Source organism: Acinonyx jubatus, chromosome E4 (assembly GCF_027475565.1).
Source record: "Acinonyx jubatus isolate Ajub_Pintada_27869175 chromosome E4, VMU_Ajub_asm_v1.0, whole genome shotgun sequence".
Classification (NCBI taxonomy): Eukaryota; Metazoa; Chordata; class Mammalia; order Carnivora; family Felidae; genus Acinonyx; species Acinonyx jubatus.
In genome coordinates this window covers 26,491,859-26,510,333 of record NC_069395.1, presented here as the reverse complement: position 1 = coordinate 26,510,333, position 18,475 = coordinate 26,491,859, and the positions used below count along the sequence as shown (strand labels likewise).

Here is an 18,475-nt window from a genome sequence, read left to right as displayed (position 1 = left end):
TGCAGTTGGGACACCGGGGGCCCTCGAGGGGTAGTGTCTGTGCTCAGCAACCCCAGGGCGGTACAGCTGCGGGAGAGCTGGGGGCCTAGCTGGGGGCTATTTTAGTTCCTTCCTAACTGCATACTGCTTTTTATATCATTTTAATTATCTTTTTATTTCTTTTAATTTACTTTATCTTTTTTTATGGGCGGCTATATACTTTTTTTCTCTTCCTGTTTGCTATTTCTTCACCTTAATAAACTGGGTGCTGGGGCTCAGGCTCAGGGGAGAGCCCTGAGGCAGCCCAAGCAGAAAAGGCTGGACACTGCCCTCTCTGACTGTGCCCCCAAGTCCCCTTGCCAGTTGCATCTTGTCCCCTGTGACCCTCCGGACTCTTAAAAACTTCTACCTGTGGGGGGGCCTAGTTGGCTCAGCCGTTTAAGCGTCCGACTCTTGATTTCGGTTTAGGTCATGATCTCATGGTTGTGAGATCGAGCCCGGTGTGGGGCTCTGCACTGACAGCTTGGAGCCTGTTCGGGATTCTCTGTCTCCCTCTCTCTCTCTGCTCCTCCCCCTCAATCTCACACTCTCTCTCAAAAAAAAAAAAAACAAAAAACAAAAAACAAAAAAAACAAAACAAGAACAAAAACAAAAACCCAAAAACTTCTACCTGTTCAACTCAGGAGCCCCCAGGCCAGAATTCTCCCCCAGGGTGATAATGTATTTATCTACACTGATAACACATTTGAACTGGGAAGATGGTGGTGATGCTATTTTCATAATTAGCAAGGTAGGTAATACGTGCTCATCGGCAAGAAATGCACATCCGGAGGTGCAGGAAGTAAAAAGTGTACATCCCTCAACTCCCCCAAATCATGCTCCAGATTCAGAGTCACCTCGTTCAGCTACTGTGTGTGTGTATTCTCTGTAGCATACATATCACGCGGGCACGTTTAAAATCAGGTAGGTAAGGCCAAATGCTAAGCCAATTTGTATTCCTACCCACAGCTCCCAAGAGGGTCGCTTTCCCCCTCTGCCTACACCCTTACCAGCACAGCAGAGGGTCTAAGGCAGAACTTTGGAAGTTCTTCCTGTATCAGCCTTCTGCTGCCCTGCACCCCTCCCCCATTCCTGGGCTGTTTGGATTCAGGAAATGGGGTCGATGTGAGCGACCCTTGTCCATTAATCACTAGGAGATGCGGTGACCTTGCTGGACACAGCTCCTGCTCTGGCTCCACCCCCAGGCAGGCTGGGTGCTGTTTCTGCGAAGGTCCAGCTTCCAAAGCATGAGCCAAGGAGCTCGCTTTAGCACAGCAGAAGCAGCAGGAGACCGACCCCCCTCCCCCCAGGCGCGCTTGACAATGGTGGGGGGGGTGCCTACCTTCTTGTTCCTGTGGGCAGACACCCACTGAGCACTAAGTATGAGTCATGCCTGAAGGTCCTTCTGGATTTTTCCCAAATCCTGATCCTCTCCCAGAGGGAGTGGGCAGAGCCTTCCCCTCCACACCCTCCCACCACATCTAATAGCTTCCATCGCTCTGGGGAATGTTCGCAGGATCATGTGTGCGCCTGGCGCGGGGCTGCGGTTAGGAAGGTGGATCTCCCCACCAGCCTGCCGCAGTGGGGTGGGCAGTACGTGGGTGGGCAGGGAGGGGGTGGGTGTCAACACAGCTTCAGACACGGTCCATCTGCAGGTGAGAGAGATGGGAGGGCCGCCCAAACTAAGGATAAACAGGCGGGACCGGGTGAAAACAATCCCCCAGGGTGAAGGCAGAAGGAAAGGGGCAAAGCTGGCTTCGAGGGGATCCTCATGTACCACCCCCCACCCGCCCCAGCCAGCCGGGGTGCCAGCTGCCTCGCCAAGGCCTAGCAGCTGGTTGAAAGGTGAGAACTAGTCACCATCCCCAATGGTTGGACTTCTTCTTCTTTGAGTTAACTGAACACTTATCCGTGGCCTCAAAAATAACAGCCCTAGGTTTTATGGCTTAAAAGTTAAGACAGACACCGTCTTCTCTTTCTCCTTCAATGGTGTGGCCCTATGGGACAGAAACCCCCCGAGAGGGAGGTGTGAGTGGGCTGCGGCCTGTGGTGCCAAGTGCCTGGTCACCTGGGGTCGGCCTGGTGGTGGCGTGCGTGGCATCCCTTATACCCCAGCTGCGCTCAAATGGAACCCAACATCTCCTTTAAGGAGAGACAACAAGCATCCCGTTAGTTATACAGTAGCTTACCCCCACCCATTCCAAACCTCTTTTCCGTAGCAGTCTCCACTCTAGAGACTGGAAAACCTAAACCACTCTTTGTCTTCTCTAGCCCTAGGTGATTCTTGACAATGGCCTGGCCGGTTAGACATAAGCAAAACCCTGCTTGGCTTTTAGGAAACCCTTGATTTTTTTTTTTTTTTTTTTTTTAATAAATGGAACAGATGCATCTGGCACCATCCCTTCCCCCTGTTGTCTACCTGGAATGAGGATGAGATGCCTGGAGCTATGGCATCCACAGTGTGACTATGAGTGAAAGGCGAAGAAAAACGTAAGATGTTACCCCCAATATTATGGTGCCCTAAACCAACGCCGGCTACTGACAACCTCCAGACTTCCTGTTATGGAAGGAAAATAAATCCCAATTCATGTAAGCCCTTGTCAGTTGGCTTTTCTGTTTCTTGTCATTGAAAAGCCTTCCTAAGTGATAAACATGCTTATGGATGTTTTCGAAGCAAGGAGGCTTCAAGGAGCCCTTTAGCCTTTCCAGTCAAACGGGAGATACGTCGTCAGGGCCCTCCACTCAGGAAAGGAAATATCCAGAAGGACGTCTCTCCTCCTCCAGCACGACCTAGACCTAGTTCTGTGCACGTGGCCCCATGTGGGCCTCATCTGGCCTCCAAAGGAAGCGCCCTGGATTGTCCGCTCCATTCAGGAAAAACTAGGCCCCTGGGTGGAGTAGCAAAAAAGTAAAAAAGACAGCATTGTTCTGATGGTCCCTCTGCCGCTCTGTTCCCTGAAGATCTTGAAGTGTTCTGAGACACGGGCCAGGTCTTGGGCCTCACTCCCAGGATGATGGTAGGGCCACCGCAGAGGCATGCTTTTTCTGCTGCTCCCCCATCCTTCTTCCCTGGGATCCTGGGAGCTACAAGACCCCGTCCCATGAGGTTTTCCAGACCAACTCTCCTGATTCAGACACGCGGAAAATAAAGAGCAGACCCCAGAGAATAAGCAAAAGGAAACTGGAGTCTTTGCTGCGTTGTTATCTCTTTACCACCTTGGAAGGGGATGCTAATCTCCTAGTTAATCCTTGCTACGTGCTCCTTCTCTCCCTCCTTCAAGGGCTCCTCTGCTTTTCCTCCTTGGCCTGCCCTCCAGACATCCTCCATTCTTCACCTCTTCTTGCTCACATCCTTCACTCATTTCTGTGACTTCCATATCTCCTGAAACCCTGGTCTCTTTGCTCAGCCCGCACCTGCTCCTGGGCCCCAGCCTCAAATACGCAGCTAGTCCTTACACATCTGCACCCGGGCTCTATGAACTTAACATGTCCCTAACATAAATATTTTCCCCCAGTCTGTTCCTACCCCTTCCTATCTTCCATGGCACCATTGCCCCCTCTGTTACCTTCCCATTGCTGCTATAACAAATTACCACAAACCAAGTGGCTTATAACATCACACATGTATTATCTTATACTTCTGGAGACCAGAAATCCAAAATGGCTCTTGCTAGGTGTTGGCAGGGCTGCATGCCTTCTAGAAGCTCTAGGGAAAAGTCCATGCCCTTGTCTTTTCCAGCCTCCCAAGGCCACCTGCATTCCTTGGCTTATGGCCTCTTGTGGCCAACAATTATGTCCCTCCAAGCTCTGCAGTGTCCTTCCATTTTCTTCTGGAAAGGTCGTGCCTCCTTCTTTCTTTACCTTTTTAAAATTTTTATTTATGTATTATGTATGTATTTATGCATTTATGTAATCTCTACATCCAACGTGGGGCTCAAACCCGCATCCCCAAGATCAAGAGTCACACATTCTACCAACTGAGCCACCCTGGTGACCCCTCCTTCTTTCACTTCTAAGAATCATTATGATTATATTATCCACCTGGATAATCCAAGATTATCTCCCCACCTCAAGGTCCTTACTTTAGTCACATCTGCAAAGTCCCTTTTGCCACATAGGTAACTTAGTCATAGTTTCCAGGGATTAGGACTCGAACATCCTTAGGGGCCATTGTTCTACCTTTCACACCTCCTTTTAATAAGAATTGCCACCATGGGGCACCTGGACAGTGCAGTCAGTTGGGCAGTTGGGCATCTGGCTCTTGATTTCGACTCAGGTCGTAATCTCACCGTGAGATTGAGCCCCTTGGTGAGATCGAGCCCCATGTCAGGCTCTGCACTGATGCTTGGAAGTCTGTCTTTCTCTTTCTGCCCCTCCACTCCTTGTGCTCTGTGTCTCTCAAAATAAATAAATGAACTGTAAGATAATAATAATTGCTACTGTTACTACCAATTTTGTAGTCTGGGCTCTGGGCTGATTTTTTTTTTTTCCTAAGTATTTTCATGCACAATCGAGATGATGCAAAACGAAAAGATGCCTTTAGTACTCCCGAAAATCTACTGGCAAGAGAAAACCACTCATCTGCAGACACAGGCTAACTTTCATGAAAAGGGAGGGATGACACAGAGGTCAGAACAAGAGTTCAGAGGGGAGAGGCAGAAGCCGTGAAGGATTAGTCCATATGGATTTAGCCCATATGAAATCCAACCAAAGCCTGGTTGGATTTCAGAATTGCTATGGACCACTTTTTCCCTTTTGAACAGGAATGTACATAGCAGCTATCTTATGCCCCTCCTACCTTGTATACAGGGTATGGTGGGAGCAGATAACTCATCTCTTTGTTTAACTGGTCAACAGGAAACTTTCATGGGAACCTGTTTAAGAAACTACACCTGAGGAGTCTTATCTGCACCTGGACTTGATGTAGATGATGAGATAGATACAGCTCGTGCTGGAGTGAGGGGAGACTTTGGGTTTTTGTGGGGAGGGGGGCAGGGGAAGAGTATATTTTGCATGCCAGAGGGGTGCAAACATCAAGGGCCAGAGGGCAGAGGTGGCCATCTTCCAAGATGGCCCCCATTGTTCACAAGTCCCAACAATCACAATTTTGCAAAGTCCCTTGCACACTGCACCAGTAGCACATGGCAAAAGTGATGCTACACAACTTCTGAGGTAGCTCATCAAAGACTGTGGCCGTTATTTGGGGTATGTTGTCTGTCTGTTTCTGTCTGACTCCATCTTTCAGATTACTCACTGTGGGGACAAGCTGTTGTGTTGTGAGTAACCCCATAGGGAAGCCCACCTGGTGAGGAAGAGAGACCCTGGGACAGAAACACCCAACCAAGCTGCCTCCAGAATCCTGAGGCTCAGAAACCTCGTGAGATATATTCATTGTTTTGTGTTACTAACTTTTGGGGTAATTTGTTATGTAGTGATATCTGTTTCAAGGGGCTGGAGAGGTATGCTTTAAGAGGTATGATCTCTTGAAGCAATCCCACTGTTCAAATGTCCTTAAGCAGCTCCGTTGAGTGGGGCCTCTCTGGTAGCTGTTTCCTCTGCCTGGGATGCCTGATTTTCCTAGAGCCAACTTTCTTATCCAGCTCTCTCCAGAAAGTTTCTCCTGGCTGCCCAACCCAAAGGGGTGCCCCGATGACTCCTGCAGTAATTGTCTGCTTAGCATTTCTCACTCTGTTATGTTTGTTTGGTTTTTGTTATCTGTCTCTCCCACTAGAATAGAAGTTCCATGAGAGAGGGAGCTTGTCTCTTGCTCGGCATCTAAAACCGTGCTTGGCATAAATAAATGAGCCCAAAGAGCTCTCATTTCCTGCCGTCACTTCTCTACAGCTGTCCCTCCTGTCTTACCAAACTACTTGAAGTTTCTTTTCAGTCATCCTACTTCACACATTGTTCTTTTTCCTGGATGCCTTTCCCTTCTTCTGCTTTTGGTGAAAACCCATACATCTTTTAAGGATCCAGAGTTTCTCCCGCCATAACATTTGCCATCCATTGGTGTGACTGATCGTCTAAGTGTCTATGCCCCCGCCAGATGCTGGACTCTGGGGGGCCCGGACTGTGCTTCTTCACCATTGCATCTCCAAAGATCTAGCAGAGCGCTGGCCCTGTGGCCCTCAGTGAGATGAGTCACAAGAGAGGGAGGCCCTGTGACAGGTGGCTGGGACTGGCCTGTAGCCACACGGTGTCCTTGTCCCTAGGGCCTTGCTCCCTACTAGCTGAGGAAGGGGTGGGATTCATCCTGTACCCTGTACACATTAGTGTTTGCTCCTAAGTAAAACCCAATGTGTGAATTGATCTTTGAGAGAGCCTGGTGAATTGCGGGCACCTGGAAATAGGCTTGGGATGGAAGGAGGGACCTTAGCTGTCAAGCACTTGAACCCCAGAACAAATTTCTGTTCGTCTCAAGGTGGGACACTGGAGCAAATGGGTTCTGTCGGGCTTCCAATGTACCGGGACCTCTGCTCCCCCTTGTTAGTCTGTAATGCACACTAGCAAGCTGCATTACTGTCTGCCTTGTTCTCCTACCATATAGCGGCTGGAAGGCCAAGTTGTGGCGGGTTTGGGGGGTGGGATCACATTGGCAACAGGAGGGAATATGTGAATTAGGAGGCAGAAACAAAGGGAAGGAGAAGAGAAAGAAGAGGGGGGCCACTGCTGGCTCGAGACTCTCCTTTGAAACTCCCAACACATCCCCCCCGCCCCGGACGCACAACACCCTCCTACCCCCACCGTAAAAAGCTCTTTCTCAGAACAAAAGCCCTGTCACCGAAAGCACTTATTTAACAACAACAACAGCAAGATACACTAGGTACAAAAACATCTTTCTCAAAAATTTTTCTACTTCAATTCAACAAATATTTATTTTCCTGAAAAAGCAGAGATCTATAAAAAAATAGAAGCATGTGGATTTGTTGTTTGGTTTTGATTGAAAAGCCTATCGGCGCAACCAGGAGAACAGCATTGCCCCAGTGAGCCAAAGCACAATGGGAAAGCGCTTTTAAAATAGAAAAGAACACTAATATATAAATCCACCAAGGTGATTTTAAAACAGCAGCACCTCCGTGCGAGAGTGGGGGATGGGTCTCATGCTCACAGGCAGCTTGTCTTCTGTCTTCTCTTCCCAGCGGGCTGCTTGGGCACACAACTTAACCCAGGGTGAGCCTCCGTCACGGCGGTGATAGGATGCGGGGACACATGTAAAACCGTCATTAATAAAGGCATACCCGGGGTACCTGGGTGGCTCAGTCGCTCGAGCTTCCGACTCTTGGCTCTCGGCTCAGGTCTTGATCTCAGGGTTGTGAGTTCAAGCCTCACCCTGGGCTCCACGCTGGCATGAAGCCTAGTTAAAAACCAAAACAAAAGGTATACGCCCCCCCCTCCCCCAAAAAGGTACACCCAACTAGCAAAAAAAAAACAATGTGAAAATTCATTTAGAAAGCACACGGGAGTCCAAAGAGCCACCTCTGGATAGAAAACGAACACTCACATGCCCCATCTGTAGAATGGTGGCTTCCATTGTCCTCTCAGGAGCTGTGATGCCGAAGGGGCTGGTCAAGAATCCAGGGGCCAACACGGTGGAAGAGAGATGCAGATCCCATCGGTGATGTGTATCATGCGGCATGTGGAGCTGGGCACATTGTGTCAGCTGGTACCAAGCAGGGTACAGCCGTAATGCCAGGTAGAGCTTTGCCAGGCAGAGCTTTGCCAGGCTGGTGTCAGAGAGAGACAGCTGTACCCCAAGGCTGACAAGTCAGGGCGAGTGGGAGACAAGGGCAGGTGCTTTCTTGGACCCCGCGTCTTTGTGTACTGCAGCGGTGAGTGCGACAACCACGCTGGCTTGGTTAGTGTTGTTCTGAGCCGTTTCAGTCCCTTCAAGGATACTGCCGACCATTCCAGCATTTGCAAATGTGCCATGAACACTGGAGGGGACTCCCGGGTGAGAGGGGTCCTCAGAGGGCGGCTTCCCCGTGTTCCTGCCTCACGGGGCGGAGAATGCCTCTCAGGCTCACTCGGGTTTCCTTCCTGACCTCGGAGCTCTCTGCCTCACTGCCTCCCTTCCTCTGCTTCTGTTCTCTGTCCCCACCCCACGCCCGCCCCACACACCTGCACCCAGGGGGCACCTACCATGCCCTCTGCCCGCTGCCCCATGCCCACAGACACTTCTTTGGTGAAGGCCATTCCCTGGCTTAATTATTGCAGATCTTCTTTGGCTTTTGGGTCTCCCAAAGTCCAAAGACTCTTCAGGTAATTAAACCTGGAGGGACAGGCCGAAAGAGACCCACCCCCCTGGGCCTTTGGAACTGGGCTGGGCGATTAGGTCATAATTGATCTTTATTGTTGCAGCTGAAGATTATTTATCCTGTTGTCGAGGAGCCTTGTCACGGCTGCCCCACCCCAGGCTGGCCGGAGCCGAAGCTGACCCGCCCCAGAGCCCCGGAGCCCTGCCTTCAGCCTCAGCCAGGTGGACCTGGGGACAGTGGCTGGGCTGTTTACTCCCCGTCTCTCTGTGGGGGCCCCCAACCCCGCCCCACCACTGACCTTACTGCATTTCTCACCCTCCTTGTCACTGCCACACCTTTTGTCTCTCTGGGCCATCTCAGCCCCTGGGCCTCCGGACTGTGATCAGCCCTCCTGGGGACCAAAGCCCAGGGTCAGAGAGAAGAAGCGCTCAGGCACGTCCCTACAGCAGCCTTTACTCCCAAGTTCTGAGAGCTTTCCCAGGCATGCCCTGGAAAGGAAACCAGGGCGGGAGGAATGAGGTTCCCTAGAAATATATTTAGATTTCCCAGTGGAGGGACGAGTGGGAGGGTGGAAGGCAGGACTGTGAACTACACTGGACATTCCGCTCCCCTCTGTCCCCAAGGCACGGAGGCTCCTGCTGGAAAACAAAAAATCCTCCCTGGAAAAGAATGGGAAAAAGAAAATTCTTTTACCCACCAGTAAATCTCCCAGGGCTGTCCTGGGCCAGGGAGATTAATTATATTACTATTTGTGATAATAATACATCTTATAGCATACTCTAAAACATTTTTACTGATTTCATTTTGCTCACCCGCATGACCTCATTTGTCCGGAGCGATGAGGAAGGGCAGAGATGAGCTGTGTCATAAACAAGAGGGCTGGGGACAAGTCAAAGAGTGCCCTGCCTCGCCACCTCAGATCAATTATGCATTTCCTTATGACAATGTGGGGGTCTCCTCTGGGAGGTTGTGACTTTCACTTGCTGGGTTGAAATCCCCTGGTAAGACTTCAGGGTGATGCATCGATACCCCGGCAGGGGATTCAAGGTTTCCTACCTCTTTTAAGCGGCAGGCCCCTCCTGGGCTTGCCAGTGTCTTGCTCTAGAGAGCAGTACCCGCTCAGCGTGAGCACTGCTACCATTATTCCACGCCCACTGTGTGCCAGGGTGTGTGGCCAGAGTTTACGTGAATTACCCTATTGGATTCCCTCAATAAATCCCAGTGGAAGCCTCTCTGATGACTCTTATCTCTCAGATGAGGTGACAGGATCAGAGAAGAATCTGCCCTAAGGTCACACAGCTAGCAAGAGGCCAGAGCCAAGATTTAGACCCAGGACCTCCCAGACTCTGGAGCAAATGCCTGAACTGAAAGACATCCTGTGGCACATCCTATGGCACAAGACTATTCCCCCGAGCTAATGTGCCACCTGGTTAGAGTGGAGACATTGAAAAGAGAAACCAAAGGTCAGCAAAGATGAACTCAGCGTCAGAGAACGTGGAGCTGGGGTCCCTCCCAGAGGGCCTACTGATGACGACAGAGTACAGGCGAGGAAATGGGGGCCCACAGAGACCCGAGTGATTTGCCCTAGACCAAATGGCAGAGCTAGAACGAGAGCCCGGGTATCCTGGCTTGCAGGTTCCGAGCTGTCCCCTCAGCCCCCACGGCCTGCCGTGTCAGAGGCCGTCAGCAGGATCTATGGTCATCACCCCGCTTCAGCCTGGAAAGAAACTTCTTGGATTAAAAATAAGCCCCCAAAACACAAGCAAAGAAACAAGCAACTCCTCAAGTAATTGATGAGATCTCTGAGTTATGCTCCTATGAGTATCCTCATAAATGCTTGATACGTTCAACTCATGTGGTCCCCTAACCACAGCCCTCCATCCCCACCCCTGCTGTGTTGGAACTAGAGCAAGAAACACCCAGACTGGCAGCGGGCCTCAGCACCCAAACGGAGCTTTGGTTTGCGATCTCAATCTGGTACGGAAGAGACGACTGTCCTAGCTGTAGCCCTGGAGTCCAGTGACCTCCATCTCACTGGTCACCCCTGCCCCGCTGCTGCCTGCACTTGCACCGGGGCCATTTTCTTAACTACGCAGGTCTCCAGTCCCTGGGGGTCTGTGTCCGGAGAGCAAAGAAGCCACACCCGCTTGGCGAGACCTGGGTGGGGGTTTTAGCGGGGGCGCCGCAATTCTGAGTGAGCCGTCTGCAGACTTTGGCTGGAAAACTAGCTCTCAAGAAAAAAAGGTCCTGATGTGTAGAGACTACTAATTTTTATGGTGTAAAAACTGCTACAGTGGCTGATTGCAAGTTACCAATGGATTTAACATTCCTGAACATTCAGCACCTGGCCTTCGTGAACGGGCATGAGCTGGCCCCAGCATACCATTGCCCCTTGCTATGCTGCCCACCTTTGGCTCCCAGATGTCCTTGATGCGGGGGCAGATTTTAGTTCCGTCTCAGTCCCTGGCAGGTGTCTGACAAACAGTCTAGGAAAACCAAATCCCAGACAGTACATCTCCCCAAGCTCCCAGGTTCCAGCCACAGGGGAAAGAAGCAAACAGTGTAAAGCCTTGATGTCTGAAAGGGTTTTTCTTCCAAGAAGTTCAAAGCAGTTGCTGTGTCTGATCTTACCTTATCCTCTCAACACCCTGGGAAAGTGGGGAGATGGCAGGAATGATTTTGGTATCCCTTCCTGAAAGATGGGGACACTGAGGCCCAGAAAGCTTTGACAGCTTGGTCAAGGTCACCAGCAGTTTGGAGCAGAGGCTGGAATGGGAAGCTCCATCCTGCCTTTCGTTCTCAACCTCGTGGCCCCTTCCCCCACTCTGTTGTCTCCTGACCCCGCAGAGCAGGCAGATGCGGATGGAGAGGCATAAGATCTCGCTGTGGTTTTCCCAGACGGATCCCAGGCCGTACTTCCCAGCTCTCCCAGTCTCAGACCACACACCCTTAGCACCTCCAGGGGAGCTGGCCCGACAGGCTTCCCTTGGGGTTTTGCCAGCTCTGTCTCCGCTCATTAGCAGCTCTGTTTCCAGGTGGATCCACCATGGGGTCATTAAGGCAATAAACAAGTTCCCGATTGTCGGTGGGCTGGACCTGGCACCCCCCCCTCACCCCCCCCCCCGCCCCGTTCCCTGCATTGTGTGGAGTTCCAGCGGGCCCACACAACCCCCGAAACAATGCCTCACTTCCTCCCAGGAAGCTGCAGACCCGAGCCAGTCTCCTGGGCTCGCCCACGTGCTCTGGCCAAGCCATTGTGTCCAAGACGGCCGGGTCCAGCCATTCCCATGACCAGGGTAATTACATCCTCTCTGCCGTCCAAAAGTAGGAGGGCAAGGGGTCGGGGGCCAAAGAGCCATAGCTCCCCATGGCTCCCAAACCTCCCAGTCCCTGGCCAGCAGGCCTGTGGTCCCTGATGACCATTTGGATTCCATACCTCAGCCTCTCCCCGGATCAGGGGTACAAAGAAGACCCTGGAAACACATGTAGGCTGGAGCCCTAACCAAGCTTCTCAGCCCTCCCGGCACCCCTTTCTCTCTCTGTTTGGCTAGGATTGTTCCCTGTGTCCCCAAAGTGTTCTTGTATATATCCCCAGGGAGGGGCTGAGTGGTGGCACAGAATAGGGCCCATCAATAATGTGACCAACAAGGCCATCCGGCTTTGCAGACGTTTGTCTGGTGGAGAGGAACGCTGACCAGCCCAGGGTGTTCTTTCTCAAGGGAGTCTAATGGGTCCTCAGTGGGGCCTATGCCACCATCATGGCCAATTTGGATTTCTTTCTTTTAAACAGCTCTGTTTAGGAATGATGTCTTAGGGAGAGGAAGGGGAGTTATCGAAACTCGCGGTGGGGACAAGACCAAGAAGCCTAGGTCAGGTCTGTGAAACTTCATGGGCAGCCTGGAGAGCCTGCCCCTGGGGGTCCACGGGAGAAGAAGTGTTGAGGTCGGAAGGCAAAGGTGCCAGCAGCTCTGTGTGTAGTCTCTTGCCCTTGCCAAGACCCAGCAAGAGCCGGTGAGGCTGATGTGTTTAGTTGAGAGCCAACTCTGCATCCGCTGAACGCAGTCTGCGCAGGCTGCTGGGCTTTGGCCCAAAGCCCTTACCTGAGGGAGCATCGACAGCTCATCCTCGCAGCCAGCTGGTAGCAGGTACAGAAGGCTCTGGATTGTGGAGGCTGATGAAGAAAGGTCTTGGCTGGGGGTGGCAGGTGGGAAGGACACGCTGGGAAAGCAGCTTTTCAGAGCGCAGAGCCTCTGCTGTAGGATGGCTTTGGGGTATGTTGGAAATATGTTGGAGGGGTGGGAAGATGGAGACGGAGACTGGCTTCTAACGTGGAACACAGCAATGTTGCCTTTTGGTTTTCTTTTCTTTCTTTCTTTCTTTCTTTCAAGTTTATTTATTTATTTTGAGAGAGAGAGAGAGAGAGAATGAGAGAGTGTGAGCGAGGGAGGGGTAGGGACAGAGAGAGGGGGACCGAGAACCCCAAGCAGCCCCCACACTGTCATTGCAGAGCCCGACACGGGGGCTCGAACTCACGAACTGCGAGATCATGACCTGAGCCGAAATCAAGAGTCAGACGCTTAACCGACTGAGCCACCCCAGTGCCCCATCTTTTTAAATTAACTTCATTGGGATATAACTTACTTAAAATGAAATACAACATTCCTAAGGGTACAGTTCAATAAGGTTTTACAAATATTTAAACCTATGTAATCACCACCACAATCAGGGTAAAGAACAGTTTCACCACCCACAGCAAGCTCCCCTGTGCCTCTTTGCAGCCAACCTCCCTCCAGCTACTGCTGTGGTTTCTGTCACTATAGAATACTTTTGCAAGTTCAAGATTTTCATAGAAACAGAACCATAGAGTTTGGACCCTTTTGTATCAGGCTTCACCCAGTTGTTCCATGTAGAAGTAGTTTGTTTCCTGTCATTGCTGAGTAGTAGTCTACTCAGCTTTAGCACATTTTGTTGATCCATTCACATATTAATAGACATTCGGGTTATATCCAGTTTGGGACTGTTATGAATACAACTTCTGACGACATTAGTGTAAAAGTCTTTGTGGATATAAATTTTCTTTTCTTTAGCTTTATTTATTTATTTTGAGAGAGAGAGAGAGCACATGCAGGGGAGGGGCAGAGAGAGAGAATCCCAAGCAGGCTCCTCACTGTCAGTGCAGAGCTGGAGGTGGGGCTCGAACCCACGATCTGGGAGATAAAGAGTTGGACGCTTAACTGACTGAGCCATCCAGGCACCCCACGTGGATATATATTTTCATTTCTCTTGGCTGTTCTATTTAGTAGGGGAATTATTAGGTTATATGTAGGTGTATGTTAACTTTATAAGAAATTGCCAAACTATTTTCCAAAGTGGGTGTAGCCTTTTACACACCCACCAACATTACAGGGGAGTTCTGGTTCCTCTGCACCCTTGCTCACACTTGTATTGTCCATCTTTTTTCCTTTTAGCCATTCCAATAGGAGCGTAGTAACATCTCACTGTGTATTTAATTTGCATTTCGTTGATAACTAATGCTGTTGAATGTGGCTGTTGGCCATTGATATATTTTCTTGGTGAAGGGATTGTTCACAACCTTTGTCCATTTAAAAAACTGTATTCAGTTGTTTGTCTTCTTATTATCGAATTGTAAGAATATATACATTATACTTTAATTATATATTCTGGGAGCACCTGGCTGGTTTAGTCTAGAGCGTGCGACTCTTGATCTCAGGGTTGTGGGTTCAAGCCCCCCACTGGATGTGGAGATTACCTAAAAATAAAATATTTTTTTAAAATTATATATTCTTAATATATCTTTATGTATTCTGAATATAAGTCTTTTGTAAGATACATGTTTGTAAATACACAGGTTATGACTGGTGACTTCCTTTTTTTTGTTTTCCAAAAGCGTCCTTTGAAGAGCAGAAATTTCTAATTTCAGTGGAGTCAATTTTATCGTTTCTTTCCTGGTGTCCTTAGACATCTTTCTTACCCCAAGGTCACAAAGATTTTCTCCTGTGTTTTCTTTTAGAATTTTATCATCTTAGCTGTTCTGTTTAGGTCTATGATCCATTTCTAGTTTATTTGGCATGTGTTGTGAGGTTGGGGTCAAGGTATATTTTTTTCCATAAGACTCTACAGTTCTTCCAGCATCATTTGTTCAAAAGATATCCTTTCTTCTTTAAGTTACTGTGGCACGCTTGTCGACAATGAATTGACAAAACACGTGTAGGCCTATTTCTGGACTATTTTGTGTCACGCATGTATATGTCTGTCCTTATACCGATGCCACACTGACTTGACTACTACAGCTTTATAGTAGGCCTTGAAGAAATAAATGTAAATATAAATAAATATAAATATAAATATATACATATATTTATAGGCCTTGAAGAAATAAAGATAAATAAAATAACGCCTACCTTGCTCCTCTTTTTCAAGATTGCTTTGGCTATTCTAGGGCCTTTGAATTTCTACAGAAATTTTATTTTTTAATTAAAAAATATTAATTTATTTTGAGAGAGAGAGACAGAGAGAGGAGGGGTGGGGCAGAGAGAGAGGGAGAGAGACAGAATCCCAAGTGGGCTCTGTGCTGTTAGCGCAGAGCCCCGTGCAGGGCTCGATCTCATGAACCATGAGATCATGACCAGAGCTGAAATCAAGAGTTGGATGCTTAACTGACTCAGCCACCCAGGTGCCCCTCCACATAAATTTTAGAGAAAGCTTGTCAATTTCTGCAAATATTACAAAAAGTTGTCTTATTCTGTTGGGGCTGCTGTCACAGAATTCTAGGCTTACCATTGACTTAAACAACGGAAATGTACTTCTCACACTTCTGGATGCCGGGAAGTCCAAGATCAAGGGACTGGTAGATTCGGTGTCTGGTAAGAGCCTGCTTCCTGGTTCATAGCTGACTGTCTTCTCATTGTGTCCTCACAGGGAAGAAGGTGTGAGGAAATCTCTCTGGGGACTTTTTTTTTTTTTTTTTATAAGGGTACTAATCCTATTTGTGAGGGCTCTGTCTCCATGACCTAATCACCCTTCAAAGGCCCCATTTCCTAATATTATCACACTGGGAATAGGGTTTCAGCATATGAACTTGGGGGTGGGAAGGGGGACACAAACTTTCAGTCTATAGCAGTTATTATGATTGGGATTACACTGAATCTGTAAATCAATTTTAGGAAACTTAACATTTTAACAATATTGAGTCTTCATATCCATGAACATGGCATATCTCTTCATTCATTTAAGATCTTTAAGTGCTCTGATCAATATGTTATAGTTTTCCATGTAAGTGTCTTACATATCTTTTATTAAATTTATCTCTAAGTATTCATATTTGTTGATGCTACTATAAATGACACCTTTTAATTTTCCAATAGTTTGTTCTAAGTATATACAAATACGAGTAATTTTTTTTTTTTTGGTATATTGATTTTGTATTCTGCAGCTTTGCCCAACTGATTTATTAGCTATCGTAGGTGTTGTTGTTGTTGTTGTAAATTACCTAGAGTTTTCTGCATTCATATCATTTTAGCCATGAATAAAGACCATTTTATTTCTTCCTTTACTGACTGTATGCCCTGGATTCATGGATTATCCCACTTTGTATATTAGTGGGTTCTACTTGCAAAAATTTTGTTAAGGCATTGTGTCTATTGTTCAGGAGGGTTATTAATCTGTAGGTTTTTTTCCTTGTAATATCTCTGGCTGTGGCATCTGGGTAACGCTGGACTCATAAAATGAGTTGGGAAATAGTCCTCCCTCCTCTGTGTTCTGAAACAATTAATATATAGTCGGTATTATTTCATCTTTATTTTTTTCCTGAGTTTATGACTTTATTTACTTTTTATGAATATCATTTATTGTCAAGTTGGCTTACATACAACACCTAGTGCTCATCTCAACAAGTGCCTTCCTCAATGCCCATCACCCATTTTCCCCTCTCCTCCACCCCTATTATTTCATCTTTAAATGATTGATAGAATTTTGCCAATTTTTTTTTAACTTATGAATTCACATCTTTAATAGATAAAGAGCTATTGAAATTTTCTATTTTTTCTTGGGCCAGTTTTTCTAACAGGTGGTTTTCAAGTAATTTGTCCATTTCAGGTAGTTGCCAAATTTATTGTATACAATTGTTTATAATACCCCTTTCTTATCTTTTTAATGTCTGTAGGATCTGAAGTGATGCTCCCTCCCTTTCATTCTTGATATTGGTAATTTGTATCTTTACTCTTTGGCTGTTAATCAATGTAGCTAGAGGTTTATCAATTTTATTGATCTTTTTGGAGAACCAGTCTTTGCTTTCATTGATTTTCTTCATTGTTGGTCTGTTTCCTATTTCACTGGTTTCTAGTCTTATCTTTATTATTTTCTTCCTAACATTGCCTTTTGAAGGTTATAGAAGGGCATAGGTTCCTACACCCACCTTCAATCATAGATTATGGAGGGTCCGAAGGGAAAAGGGTCTTCGAAGTAATTTTGTCCAACCCTTTCATTTTATAGGCAAACAGAAATCCAAGGGGGACAAGTTTTTCCTCAGGCCACTTAGTTTTCTTTCAAGGCCGGCTCATTTATTAATTTACTTATTCTTTCTTCATTAATATGGTCTTATTCATTCATGTAAGGCCAGACACGGTGTTCTGTTCTAAGAAGATGAATAAGTCACAGTCTCTGTCTTCAAAAATCTCCCAGCCTAGTGAGGGAGATAGCAAGTAATCAGACAAGTACAGTGCAGGACCGATACATAACGGAGGTGTTCGTAGGGTGCCATGAATGCACCGAGGAAAGAATGACAAAGTCTAATCACTGGTGTGAAGATGAGGGTGGAGGTTGGTCAAGGCAGAATTGAGAAAAGACTTTGAAAATGGATTGAGCAAGCAAAGTAACTCCTCTTCACTCCAGAAAGAGCTCTGTGAATCTACTAAATATTTGTTTCAATGAAGCAAATAGAGGGACACCTGGGTGGCTCAGTCGGTTAAGCGTCCGACTTCGGCTCAGGTCGTGATCTCACGGTTCGTGGGTTCGAGCCCCGCGTCGGGCTCTGTGCTGACAGCTCTGAGCCTGGAGCCTGCTTCGGAGTCTGTGTCTCCCTCCCTCTCTCTCTCTCTCTCTCTCTCTCTGCCCCTTCCCTGCTCACACTCTGTCTCTGTCTCACTCTCTCTCAAAGAAATAAACATTTAAAAACTAAAATAAATAAAGCAAATAGAAAGCAAGGCAAGTTTTGATGAGAAGCCATCAGTTAATCAATTAGCTAATTTTGTGTCCAGCATCATGCTAAGAACACAGTTATGCAGATGATTCAATCCTCTTTTCTAGAGAATAAGTATTCTCTCAGATTCCCACTCACTAATTTTCTTTTTTGCAGATGGCTGATCCCATCCATAGAAGGTAAATATATTTAGAAGGTGTAGAGTGATCTTACTGATACTGACGTCCTTCTCTATTATCTGCTTACCTATTGCTGCATAACAAATTACCCTGAAACTTAGCAACTTAAAACAATAAGCATTTATCATCTCATACAGTTTCTGAGGGTCAGGAATCCGGCCGTGGCTTAGCTCAGTGTTTCTGGCTCCAGGTCTGACAGCAGGTCTTTCATGAAAGTGGCTGGGGCTACAGTCTCTAAAGATTTGACGAGGGCTCGAGGCTCCCTTTCCAAGCTTGCTGGCTGCGGGCAGGAGGCCTCACCATGTGGGCCTTTCCATAGACGCCACTTGATGTGTGGGTGTCTGCCCCCAGGAATGAATAATCCAGATGCCACTCTGCCTTTTATGAGCTGGTCTCCAAATCACACACCTTTGCCTTATTCTGTCCATTAGAAGTGTCATTGAGTCCAGGGGTACCTGGATGGCTCAGCCAGAAGAGCATAAGACTCTTGATCTTAGGGTTGTAAGTTTGAGCCCCACAGTGGGTGTAGAGATTACTAAAAAATAAACTAAAAAAAAAAAAAAAAGTGTCACTAAGTCTAGCCCACACTCAGTGAGAGGAAATTACATTAGGGCAAAGACATGCACACCAAAAAGTGGGGACAATTTGGGGTCATTTTAGAGACTTACTACCACAGGTACCCTCATATGCTGACTAAAATATTAACAATCTGGGGGCGCCTGGGTGGCTCAGTCGGTTAAGTGGCCGACTTCGGCTCAGGTCATGATCTCGCGGTCCGTGAGTTCGAGCCCCGCATCGGGCCCTGT

The 18,475-nt window shown here is 47.7% G+C and overlaps 1 protein-coding gene across 2 annotated transcripts in view; it reads left to right on the top strand.

Moving 5' to 3' along the window:
* The window catches only part of SNRPE (small nuclear ribonucleoprotein polypeptide E), a 141,851-nt gene extending 129,770 nt beyond the window's left edge, over nt 1-12,081 (top strand). Inside the window, exons 7-8 of one of the 2 annotated variants that reach the window (XM_053209781.1) lie at nt 7,561-7,711; nt 8,377-12,081. In XM_053209781.1, coding sequence (XP_053065756.1) covers nt 7,561-7,705 — 145 coding nt within the window. In that variant the 3' untranslated portion in view covers nt 7,706-7,711; nt 8,377-12,081. Of the gene's footprint in view, nt 1-7,560; nt 7,712-8,376 lie in introns of those variants that run through there. The other variant, XR_008293369.1, reaches the window with a different exon arrangement.
* The last annotated feature ends 6,394 nt before the right edge of the window (nt 12,082-18,475 follow it).